Source organism: Hipposideros armiger, unplaced genomic scaffold, assembly GCF_001890085.2.
Source record: "Hipposideros armiger isolate ML-2016 unplaced genomic scaffold, ASM189008v1 scaffold_163, whole genome shotgun sequence".
Taxonomy (NCBI): domain Eukaryota; kingdom Metazoa; phylum Chordata; class Mammalia; order Chiroptera; family Hipposideridae; genus Hipposideros; species Hipposideros armiger.
In genome coordinates this window covers 617,253-630,272 of record NW_017731513.1, presented here as the reverse complement: position 1 = coordinate 630,272, position 13,020 = coordinate 617,253, and the positions used below count along the sequence as shown (strand labels likewise).

Genomic DNA, 13,020 nt, shown 5'->3' with positions numbered 1-13,020 from the left:
TCATGAGGAGCTTGCAGAGTTAGTGGCAATCTTCTAATCAGGCACAACTACTGACGAGGAGGTAGTTTTGCTTTCTATCCTGAAATAGTTCCTTAAAATTCTGTATTTGGATAGAAAACATGCTTTCAGAAATGTAAACCAGCGTGTGGCTTCTGTCGAGGACTGAGGGCCCTAGCTTTCTACCACATGGCAAAGTCATGTGGTCCAGGGCGCGAGTCCCTCGGTGAAGCGTGTGGCCACACAGGACACACGCCATGCGTTGCCATCAAGTTAGGCTCCTTTCATCCATGCACTGATTCTGTGGCAATACGGTGACTTAAAAATGCAAACTGAGTATGAAAACGAAGGCCCCCCTCCGCCCCAAAGCACAGGTACACGCCGATTTTGTTTTAAAAGAAACATAATTTATTAAGAAATTATATGCGGAATTCTCCTACAGTCTGTGAAGATGGGGTCTTCCCTTTCCACAGCACGAGACAACAGTGAAGAGCTTCTGGGAAACACTTGGCAATGTTTGGGAACGGAGAGGTCCTAGGAGATGGGAGGGAGGGATGTACGCACCAGTTCAAACGTCTGGATCCAAAAGTAAGACCATCGTTTCCTTGCGAACCTAGTCCTCACCTGTATCGGCACTGAGACCTGTCCGACTCCCACCAGACTGAAGTATTGGGTAATAATTGGGCCACTTCCGTTCTACAGAGCAGAGAATGCTGAATTTAATCACAGGTCAAACCGACAGTGCCTTATCGATTTAATCACATTTGAAATACTTTCTATATTAATAAAAATGGTGCTTACAGAGGGCAGAAATATAACTTTTTCAAGTATTTTATCCTTATGATCTGAAGTACTTTAAACTATAAATTATAAATAAATTACAAAAACTAGCCTATGATGTAACTTTTCTTACATGACATTTTTGGAAATAAGCTTTAAACATAGAATTGCAATTATCACCTGACTTTATATATGATCAATGGTAAAACATGCTAATCATAAAAATAGCTTTTACAAATATACATTTGTATACAGTGTCTCCCTTACCGTTCATAAATATCCTTCACATTTTAAGACTTTTAAGACAAAAAAAACAAAAACAAAACAAAACCCCAACATAATTAGCCAAGGGAAAAACACATTTACAATTTAAACCATAAAAACCTGACAGTTATACAGCTTAGAACATAGAAGAAATGGAATTTCTAAAATTGAACAATATTGTCCATTTTATGTATTTGGGTTTTTATAGAAATTGAACCAGAGATGTTGCTATCTGGGACGACACCTCCTTTCATATTTCCAGGGGTTGTCACCGTTTCTCTTTGCCTTTGTGACATCTCTCGTGACTTTAGATCACTTTATCTGTAGAAACTGAGAGAAGAGAAAAAGCATTTTAAAATACGGAGATGTGTGTTTCATGGTCGATAGCATGCACACGTGTAAGTTAGGTTTGAAGGCGTCACAGGAGAAGGAAAAAGGGGAGTTAGGTCTTTAGGGCAGACACATCTGAGGACTTCCGGCTCTGAGGTCCTCCACTGCGAGCTACCCTAGCATTATTCACATTTATAGCGTGCTGGGTTTTTACAGCCCGCTCATCCACAGCTTAGGCTGTATGGGTTCTGGGTTTCTTGGAAGGGTCCCAGGCCCAGGGCCCATTCGGAGGAGTCTAAGTGAGGGGTGCAGACTGTGTGCTCAGTGGCTGGCTCCTGGGAGTAGCCAGAGAAATAGGTAGCTTGACCTTCTGTTATAGACCTTCTGTTATAGTACTTCTGTTCTATTAAATATAGTACATGACACAGAGATTATGAAAAACATCGACTGTGGGAGTTGGGGCGGGGACGATGTCTGCAGCTCCAGACCTCACGCTTGGCCAAGATCTCAGGTGGAAAGGACCTCAGTGAAGCCTGGATGGTGCTTTGACTTCCCTCATGGGTGTGCCCCCCGTTCACGCACAAGAGTATATATATATATATATATATATATATATATATATATATATATATATATATATATATATATATATATATATATATATCAGTAATTTTAGTTAGCTGCGGTGTTGTCTCCCTTAGGGAGCACCTGTCTTTTAATTCTAGGGAGATTTCGAATTGCGTCTAAAATGTTTACAAGAATAGACAACAGAATACTAACATTTTTGTGTTAAGAATAAAATCTGTGAACATTTGGTGCTGTAAATACTTGTGTTACTTCAGAGAATTTCGCCTATTAGTGCGTCAGTCTTGTGATTTCAGTTTAGAATGTGCAATTAAAAATGGACTGAGGCCAGCTGAGTGGCTCAGTTGGTTAAGAGCTCGCTCAAGAGTGCGAGCTCTGAGCAACAGGGTCACCAGTTTGATTCCTGGCCCGAACTGAGCTGCTGCTGAGCTGCCAACAGGTGGCAGGATGGCTCAGCTAAAAAAAAAAATGATTGAGACATAGGATTTCAGTTTTATGATTTGAAATCTTATGTCCAAATCTTATGTTTGTGTATATTTGAAAGCTTAAGAAAACTTTAGGTCATCATATCAATACATTGAACTTGTTAGATTTTAAGAATTATTTCATTTTCAGAAAGATTTTGTTAAACCAGACAAATAAAAGTGCTTAAAAACACAATGAACCACTTACAAATGCCTTATACAATAGTTGATTAACCTGGGCCAATCCATTTTCAAAGTACTCTTACAAGCACTTTGTAAAGCTTGCTATACTTTTAAATAGAGTCCTAATAATGAATACCTAACAATTTTGATTTTAAAACTTTCAAAAGTCAAACAACTAAAAATAAACAAAATATACACCCTGAATAGGCTTTTCTCCAGTCACAAGCATTAAAAAAACTATATCTGTGGGCAACAAACTTTCATAGGTAAGGCCTAAGTACATCTGGCTATTTTGATTCTCTCTCTACTATTTGCTTCTCTCCTCCCTTTCTCCCTCCTCACCTCTCTGCTATGCTATCTACTGACCACACACACATGTATTTTTAAAAACAAAAATGTTATGTAAATATGTTCTCCATGCATTTCCAGGCTGAGTTCCCGTACACGGGAAGGGTCGATCAGTCTGCAAAGCACAAAGTTTTGGACTCCTGGTAAAAAGCAGGTGTGTTATTTTTTGGATGGTGTAAAGGAAGTTTTGTACATTTCCTGTATGCACAGACCCCAAATTATCCATTATCCATTATCCATGTGCAAATGAATACCTTAACGCATACAACTAAATTTTGAATGAGGCTGACATGTCAACGTAAGGCACTGTGACTTTTGGGGTTTGATTGATGGCACTCGTGTGCAGGAAGGAAGGAAGGCTCTTCATATGACGGCAACTGCATTCCTTCCTCCAAGCCCCCGTCGAATGCTTTCTTACTACAGATGGAAGATGCTTAAAGTACAGCAGCAGCTGTGTATGTCAAGTTTCCTAATCATTGTGTTTCTTCAGGCTAAGTCCTGGCAGACGACACTAATTTAGTATATTCTTACAGCACCCTGATCATCTCAAAAGAGGTAATGCAAGGCTGTTTAGCAACTACCCATTTTCTTAAGAAGAAAAAAACAGCCTGCAGGTTTTTGGGTGCCTATTTCATTCCCTGTAGTATAACTTCCCCTCCCCCATTCCTTTGCTCGATTGTAAAGGATTGCATGAAATAATTATCCTGGGAAGGAAAAAGGTAGGTTTGAAAAGACTTCATCTGAGTTTTATCCCCTCGCCATAAGCTTCCAAGTATTTGCCTGTCATGAGTACAGAACGAAAGCGTCATTAACTGCATTGTGAAGTAGGTTTTACTCACCATGTGGATACAAGTTGTGGTTATAATTCTCCTTATCTAAAAGCCAGCAAAATACATTCACCGAGCTGTGCATAGGGTTTTTAGTTTGAGACAAGGCTTGCTGTTTGCTTCTAAGGCCTGGGCGAAAGAGGAATGCTATGACATTCTTGCTGGCTCTTTCTCAAGAACCACAGTCCCTGCAGGAGCCCATGGGTTTAGTATAATGCGAAGCTAATTGCACATTCCTTCTCTTGAAGAGTGGGTAATTTATTTACTGGCTGTATGGCAGCGTGGATGCCTTTAAAACAAATTTTCCTGATGATGAATGCTTTTTCAACTCTCACTCCCAACCCAGTTTCTGAACAACAACAAAGAGTCACTCAGATGAGTCTGGGTTGTACTGAACCAAGCAATTTACTTCTATTTGACAAAGATGAAAAGCGTGGTATAATCTTCAGGGTAAGCACATTTAATAGGAAAACCTCATGAATTAATATATTTGAAGTAAAACAGGTACAGCAGTATGTAAAATAAATATACGTTTTTTTTACGGCTGTACCGAAAATCATACTTTTTAAGAAGTCTTGTGACTTCCTTATCAGGAATGCTTCTGTGATCTTTCTTTTCTCATAAGATTTATAACTAATTCAATATAATAATTGAGATTTATAACTAATAAGTTATTAGAGAAATATAGATAATCTACACTTTTAGGTAGCATCGATAAAAGCAAAAAAAAAGTGAAAGAAAACATGTGGATAATACAGGTTGTATAACATTTTACAGAAGAGCAGTCTGATGAGCAGGAATTATCTACTTTTGTGGTCACCCCTGTTGCCCATAAACAAATAGGCAGGTATTTCTCCAGCAACATGGGTTCATTCAGGAACAACACAGAATTGCAATTAGGGGCACACAGTTTAATGGTGAGCCACGGGCAAGTCCCAAGAAGTAAAGGAAGGAAACACTTTTGAGGAGAAGAGGAAGTCGGGAGGGCTTTGGTAACAGAGTTCTCCAGGTTGGGCTCCGCCATCAACGTGGGTGGTGAGAGTGCCCCCTACAGCCCTCCCAACTCCAATCTAAATGACGCTTCTCTAAATGACACTTCTGTTTATTCATTTTAACACCACTGATCATGTTTACTGAGTAATTGTTCAGCCGTTCGCTTTTCATAAACAATGTGAATTCATTTGGATTTGTCAAATCCCTCATTACAACTGAGATGCAATTCAACTTTCTAAGTCACGTAAACAGGTTCCCAGAAGCTGCTGTGTGCATTATAAGCTATATTATCAGTCAAAGCTTGCCTACTATTAATAAGCTATTGGGGCCAAAATTGCACTATACTTTTAGGCTAAAAGACTCACACCAACCAAACCATAATGGAATGAAAACCAAGGTGGCTAGAAACTCACTGGGATGGTTACCCAGGGAGGCAACTGCTTGGCTGCTTAATAGTCTCCATTCTTGAGTTGATGGCCATTTAGGGTATGAGGTGGGGAGGGGACAGGAAACGCAGGAGAAAACAAAAGCGAAGTAACCTGCCAGAAACTTGGAAACAAGACCATCAGGTTGTCTTCTGAGATTTTTAACTCTAAAAGCAAGACTTACATGATCAGGGCAGAGAATGAGCAATGGCCAAAGGCTTCTGGGTCTTTGAGGGTCTTTGAGAACATAATGGAAGTGGATTACATCAGCCAATGAAAGAAATGTGTCCATCTGAAAGAGCACAGAAAAACAGGAGAGTCCTGGAGGGCAAGGTGACCTAGGGTTGTTGGGTGATCTTGTGTAACCTCCCAACCAAAGCAGCACTGCCTTTTCGGGGAATCCTTGCTGACGGCTCTGCAGCTTTGGCTGGATTATTTCAAGGGATACACAACTCTTGACCCCACAAGGCCTGGTGCCCTGTTTGTAGATAATCGAGGTTACGTGGAAATTTGATACCTCCAGTTTAAATCTGCTCAGTGGCTGAATGGGGAAGGTCCTGTCTATGCGACATGGACTCAGGTCAGAGCTCCTAAGGAGACGGGAAGAGGACGGCAGAGATCGTCCAGGGGGACGTAGATTGGTATTAGAACATCGAAGCAGGCATTCGAAGAATACGACTTTCTTATTTTGATTTACTTTCTGGGACCCCATTTGGCCCTAGGAATAAAGCAGGATCCAGTTATTAGAATAAAGCTAGAGCAACAGTCATAAGCTTAGAGCCAGAGAAACAGCAAACTGTCTCAGCGTCCAAGGCGTCTGAGTCACTTAGCTAAGGCTCCTTAAACCGGCTGCATGTAGAGACCGGGTTTGGGCTCTTCTCTGAATCCGGGCTAAGACGGTGGGCAGGGGCCACGACGATCATAACTCGTATTTGTACAGTGTGTGGGCTCTTATGCAACACTTTATACGTATGTCACCATTTGATTTTCATTACAAACCCATGAGGTAGGTTGTTGGGCAAGAATCATGTTCATAGTATTCCTTAATCCTGGATCAGAGAACGAGCATCTTGCCTAAACCCAGCCCGGGCTGCCTTATCTGAGACCACTGAGCCATTTCCTTAGTCTTCTTTTCAGCCTACATGTGGGAATGGGGATCGCAGGGAGGCAGGCTGGCATGTGACAACACTTGGCGCCCCGACGACGATAAGTGAGAGAAAAGAATTATTGCGAACGTACTAGGATTTGCTCATAATTTATCACCTGCCTTTCTCTGACTTGCCTGCTTTCTTTTCTTTTCTTTTTTCCCCCCTAAGTTCTATCTTGAACTAATTCAAAACCATTTTAATTAAGAACATGTTTTAGGCATCTGTCTAAAGAAGACCTTTTAGGGCCGGCCGAGTGGCGCGATGGTTAAGAACTGGCTTGGGATGCCAGAGGGCCCCGGTTCGGATCCCACATATGAGGGCCAGTGACACTGCCCTCCACAGCTAAGATGCTGAACAACAGCTCAACCTGGAGCTGGGCTGCCATGAGTCGCCGGCGACGGCGTGGGCTGCAGTCCCTGTGGCAGTGGATTGCCATGGGCTACCGTGTGTAGCCAGCAGCCAGCGTGAGCGGCCAGCAGCCGCAGTGAGCGGCCGTCCAGAAGCCGGCGACTGATCTGCCTCGCCAGAGAAGAGCGCAATGATGGTGCCAACTTGGGCCAGTGAAGCAACATTCTCCACAACTAAATTGAAGAACAAAACAACAGCAAGTTGTCTGTTCCCCTTCCCCAATTCCCCAGCGCTGTTCCCATCCCCCCAATTCCCCAATAAAAATCTTTAAAAAAAAAAAAAAGAAGACCTTTTATGTTGTAAAAATACATTCGATCAAGGAAAAAAACTTTAATAAAATTATCTAATGTGGGTTACATCACTTTATTTAAAGTGTGTAAAAATTTAATTAATTTAATGCTGAAAAAATTTAATCTTATATTGCTTAATTATATGATTACCAGAACTTGGATGTTCCAGTACACATACTTTTCTTTTATTGTCTCCCAAAATGTTCCCTGATACCTTCTGAAGATAATTATGATTGTGTTCAAGTGTTTTGGGCTCACTGACAATCATATTTAACTAATTGAATGATAAATTATAGTAATTTTGTTTGGTGCATAACTTGTGTTTGATCAGGCATCGATTTTTGATTTGTCATGCTAATTATACAGTGTCTAACCACCTTTAGTTACTCCCAATGCTGGAAATGATAATGATAATTTTTGGATAATACTCCAACTTGCTTAATTCCAGCTCTTGAAGCCAAATGCTGAATAACACTAAGATTATTATGAACTTTGAAATTTCACACATTTTACTACTTTCTATAGTTCTTTGGGTAATTATTTTTTGTACTGCAAAAGAAATGTTTAAAAAAATAATTTCACATCTAACAGAAAAATGTGATTTAGGATTGATTGATTTAGAGGTTTAATTTAAAAAGTGCTTGGAGATTGTACAGTTAGCCCACGATCATTCCGGATATCTGGGAAAGGCTGTCACGGTTATTTAATAATTGTCATTTAATTGAATTCAATTTACTGTATACACCAGTAAATTTACTGTATACACCAGTCAAAAAATTAGAATATAATAAAATAGCTTCAACTTTAAAATTGAGTAAAATTAATCCAAGAGAGCAAGTGAAATAGTCTAACGGGGCTTTGGTAGGTGAGGGTTGGGGTGACGATAGGGGGGGTGCTTATGACACTATTTTGGAGATTTGATTTTCTTGCTAACAATATAGGCAAGTGATTAGCCTCTGGACCACAAAGAAGAATTGCAAATATTTACCTGTGTATGTGCTCATAGCCTTAATACATTTTAAATAAACTTTATTAACTTATTTTTAGGGCGTGATGGACAATGCTATTTTGTAACTGGATTTCTATCTCATCATTCCCCTGACAGCTCTATGAATGCCTCCAGACCTAACACTAATAATTGCTAACAGTTACTGGTATAATCATCTCATTGGCCAAACTCATTTGGACTATGAAAAGGAATAACCAATTTTATCGCTTTATATACCATAAAAAAAATGCCATCCCTCACATAGGGAAAAAAAAAATCAATGATATGGCTGAACTTTTTCAACCTAAGTTACTTCCCAATATAGTTACTCAATTTTGTTTACAGAAATACTTCAAGGAAAAACGTCCTTGCTTAGCATCCGTACAGGAATTTTCTCCTGAATATATCTGGCTTCTTTATATAGTTTTGTCACTTTTTTTTTTTCTAAACAGTCAAACATTTAGGCTTGATTTATCTGGTTAAAAATGAACCCATACTGAGGGTTTACTATGTTCCAAGCACTCTATTAAGTACCATAAATGTGTTATCTCATTTATTAATCACACCGACCTCAATAGTGTCACTATTATCCCCATTTACAGATGAGGACCCTGAGGCACAGAAAGGTCAGTTGCTCAGGTTGCATCGCTCTTCACACGTGGTGGACGCCAACCCAGAGCTCTGTCTGTACGTCTTACTCCTTAACTCTGGCCTCTGTCTACTCGCTTCTACGCCGTGTAAAGCAATTTAGACCGCGTCGGAGCTCTCAGCCTCACCTGTGCCTGAACAGCGTTACATCTTAGCAGCTGATGCTCCACTGACTGTACGTCTGTACAGTCAGTCTTCTGTGTGTCAGTATTTCCCATCCCTTTTGGACGTGTCTATGATGTCCTGGGAATGCTGAGACTTCACATCTGTCCAAAGGCCGTCAGAATGGCCTCTGAGGAGGATATTCTAGAAGCAACACAGGAGGCTTTGGGCCCCAGGTTGGCAGCTTCTTCATGGACAATTACCTGTTCTGTGGCAAATGGAAATATTTACATCTGTGCTGTTTTCAAGTGTTGTTTTTGTTGTACCATAAACTTTCTCTGTGACAAATGAGGAGACCTGAGAAGCCAAGGCCCCATTTTGAAGGACGGCGTTTGGCATTTCCTTAAAACATGTCCTAGAAAGTGGCAAGGTGTGGGTTTCCCAGCTACCAGCAGTGGGCAGTGACCCAGAGGGCAGCTGCCTCCTGAGAGCATCTGGGCATGAAAACGTTCCTTTATTCTTATTAACTGTGAGGTCTCCAATGCTGTAAAAGTCGGGGCACTTTCCCAGTGTGACCTAACAAGCCAATCTGCATGCAGAGTTTCTGGCAACTTAAACAGGACGTAGTTTAAGGCGGGTGGCCGCAGGGGGGTGGCACGCATCAGAATGTCATCGGGACTTCCTCATCAAGTGGGAAGTGCAGGACGGAGCTGTGTTCCCACAGGGGAGCACACTGCTAGAGGGCCCGGGTCTGTCCGGGGAAGATGCACTGACTCGCATCGGGACGGAGGGAGGAAACCACCCTTCTCAATGTTCTTCCAGTTCTTTCTGTCTGTGCTAGTCAGATATTGTCTTTTTTCTTTTTTATATAAACGAGAGAGAAAAGCAGAAACAGGTTTCTTTTTTGTTTGTTTTTTGGTCATACAAAAATACTAAGCTAAGTTAAAAAAGTTTTCATTATATTTAGTTTAACTCTACTGCCTACTTATGAAAAAGGATGTTTTTTCATTTATTGGCATAAACTAAAGTTTAGTTTAAAGATACATTGAAGCAAAAAAAGAAAAGTCCATTTATCAATTTAAGTTAAAAGCACTACCAGTGGTGTACAGATACAGCAAAAACCATAAGGGCACAACATATTTGAAAATGAATGAAGCTTATAAACACTAATATGTGAAAATATTACGATACCAGGGTTCTGGAATTCTACAGACCCTGTTGAGTCTTGGTTCTGCCTTTTATGGGAAGCTTGACCTTGGGGAAACTACTTAGCCTTTCTAAAATCAGTTAATTGTAAAATACCTCCTCCCCAAAGTTATTTAGACAACAAATGAAGTGATGTCTATAAAAAAGCTTCCTGGAAGGTAACGAAGATGGAAGAAGTATTCTTTTCTTTTCCCCTGTTTAGTTTTTGTCTTAGAATGAAATAGAAATCTTCTGTGTTTCTCCCACTACGTGTGTGTGAGTGTACTATATCCTGCTTTCTCAGCCATCTGCCTTTTTAAAGATAAGCCACTTCCCTGCATATTTGAGACAGCGCAGGCCAAAGAGGTCCCACAGCTTGTCCAGTTCGCCCACTTTAAATGGCAGGGGAGGTGTTCCTTTCAGAAGACCAGCAGACACCCAGCTAGCGAAGCCTGCTGTTAGGAAATGTTGCTGACTGTTATTAAAACGTATTCCTAAAAATGTGGCGAGTGAGAAAATATCAAACATGCCTACGGTATCCAGGAAACTTATCTGGTTCCAGCTGATAAGAATTCTTATCAGGTTCCCAAAGGCCCAAACTGTCTCATCTCAGGCTACCTTGAAGCTTGTGACTTTTCCATATTCGGAGCCATTCTAAAGACAGCAAAGGTGATTGAGGGATGATGGTTAAGTGTGGCTGATGGGGGCCTGATGTGCACCTGTGACAGGTTTAATGAGAGGGGAAAGGCAGACCCAGGTCCAGACTGCTTGGGGACAAAGGCCCCACAGAGCAGTTGGGTGAAATGAAAGAAGCCCCTGTGCAGTTCAGATGCTGCCTGGATAAAAAACTCTGTGCCATCCCATGAAAATGCATTCAAAAAAAATTTTTTTAAAGGAACTAACTTCTAGAATATGGGGCAAGAATTGGGAAATGTCAGCACATTTATTCTCCTTTCCACTGGGGTCCTGTTAAGCTATGAATAAAATTGAAAAAAAGAAGTCACTTTTCCCTTTCTTTCCATTTCTGATTTAATGAAATGCTTTTGTGCCTTTTCCCATTTCGTTGTTACAGATTATGAGACCCAGTGCAGTGTGAGCTGGTGTCACGTTTGTTCCATCGGAAATACTGCTGTTAGCGACATTTGGAGCGCAAGCACAGATTTCTTGCACTGATATTTATCAAGCGAATGTAGCCTTTTATCTATTCATTTATTTTTATTCTGAAGCGTTCTTAAAGTTCTTCATGCTCAATATTTTTAAAAGTAGCTAGGAAGAAAAAAAGATGAATCAAGTCCTATGCGTAAAACACACTTGGCAATGGATCAACTATATTTCAAGCACTAAAAAAATATGAAACTTGAAGTAAAATTGCTAGAAGTTCGGCAGGTAAATGCTGTGGCGCTAAGTTCAATGACCTCTGGAAAACGCATTGGGAGGTCAGTATCGATAATTAACTAACGCTTCCATGAGAAGTTTCTTAATCTATTGAGTCAATCCAATGATGGAAAATTGACTTGTGTAATTTGAATACACTTAAACACTTTAGATGAATGAACTGTCTGATATATTTAAGAAATAGCTTCTCATCTTTCCATCCAGAATACTACTTGTGCTTAACACTTTAGATATAGAATTAAGAAAACAACTGTAAAGGTTCCAGTGTTTTTGTAGATTCAGTTGTAGAGAGAATAGGAAGGATGACTAGCATGGAGATCTGGAAGGATAAAATGGTAATTTAAAATCAAATGGGGGCCGGCCGAGTGGCACGTTGGTTAAGAGTTGGCTTGGGACGCCAGAGGGCCCCGGTTCGGATCCCACATATGAGGGCCAATGACACTGCCCTCTACAGCTAAAATGCTGAACAACTGCTCAACCTGGAGCTGGGCTGCCATGAGTCACTGGTGACGGTGGAGGCTGCAGTGGGGCAGCCGTAAGCTACTGTGAGTGGCCAGCAGCCAGCGTGAGCAGCTGTCCAAGGGCTGGCAACCGATCTGCCTCAGCCAGGAAGAGTGCAATGATAATACCAACATGGGCCAGTGAAGCGACGTCCTCCACAACTAGACTGAAGAACAAAAGGACAGCAACTTGTCTGTTCCCCTTTCCTGATTCCCCTGTGCTGTTCCCTCTCCCAATTCCCCAATAAAATCTTAAAAAAAAAATCAAATGGTAATCTTGGTGTTCATAGAACGTTAGTGACAAAAAATTCAAGGACTACAGCGTTACTGTGTTAGGGATCTCACACCACTCAACAGGAGGAAGGGGTGACGTCTATGTGATTCTCTGGCTGTGATGATAGGTAGAAAAGTCTAAGACACTAATTGCCACCTGGTGACACTAATGGGGGAACATGGTCCCCTGAATTCTGTGTCCGGAGTTTTTACTGACCTACCATTGTCCATTCAAAGGCAGTAAGCAGTGAAAAGCTCCAGAGAATGTGATGGGTTATGCATACAACATGCGTCAGTGTATCCAGGCAGCGTCAGAAACCAGGAAGGGAACACAGACAAAGTGTGTTTACAATTTTATGATTCTAAACGATGTTTCCATGGTTACAGTGCCATTTTTAAAAAAAAAAAAAGCCCTTTCAAGCAATGCAATTTGTAGAGTGTTTCCGTTTCCCCATAAATCAGAGGTAATTCTGGTTAAAATGATCCTTTAAAAGTCAAATGAAGCAAGTCTACACCTACTAGGCAATCGGTGGATTATTTCTTTCTCAGGAGTGGTTGATGGAAAAATGGAAACCTTTACAAAAATATGTAATGAGTTTTACTAAGCACACCCACGTGTTCCCGTAGTACAGAATTATTATCTTGTAGAAATAAAATTCTTTCTTTTGGTTTTCTTATGCTTTACATTATTTGCTCACACTACCTTTTTTTTTTAAAAGATTTTTTATTGGGGAATTGGGGAGATGGGAACAGCGCTGGGGAATTAGGGGAAGGGGAACAGACAAGTTTCTGTCGTTTTGTTCTTCAGTCTAGTTGTGGAGGACGTCGCTTCACTGGCCCAAGTTGGCACCATCATTGCGCTCTTCCCGGGTGAGGCAGATCAGTCG

At 40.9% G+C, this 13,020-nt stretch overlaps 1 protein-coding gene across 7 annotated transcripts in view; it reads right to left on the bottom strand.

Moving 5' to 3' along the window:
• Positions 1-378: 378 nt before the first annotated feature.
• RALYL (RALY RNA binding protein like) overlaps positions 379-13,020 on the bottom strand; it is a 583,573-nt gene continuing 570,931 nt past the window's right edge. For 4 of the 7 annotated variants that reach the window (XM_019651620.1, XM_019651617.1, XM_019651616.1 and 1 more), the window contains 2 exons: positions 5,381-5,488; positions 380-1,371 (listed from right to left, as the gene is read on the bottom strand). In XM_019651620.1, coding sequence (XP_019507165.1) covers positions 1,354-1,371; positions 5,381-5,488 — 126 coding nt within the window. In that variant the 3' untranslated portion in view covers positions 380-1,353. Of the gene's footprint in view, positions 1,372-5,380; positions 5,489-13,020 lie in introns of all 7 variants that reach the window. The other 3 variants (XM_019651619.1, XM_019651618.1, XR_002125025.1) reach the window with 2 other exon arrangements.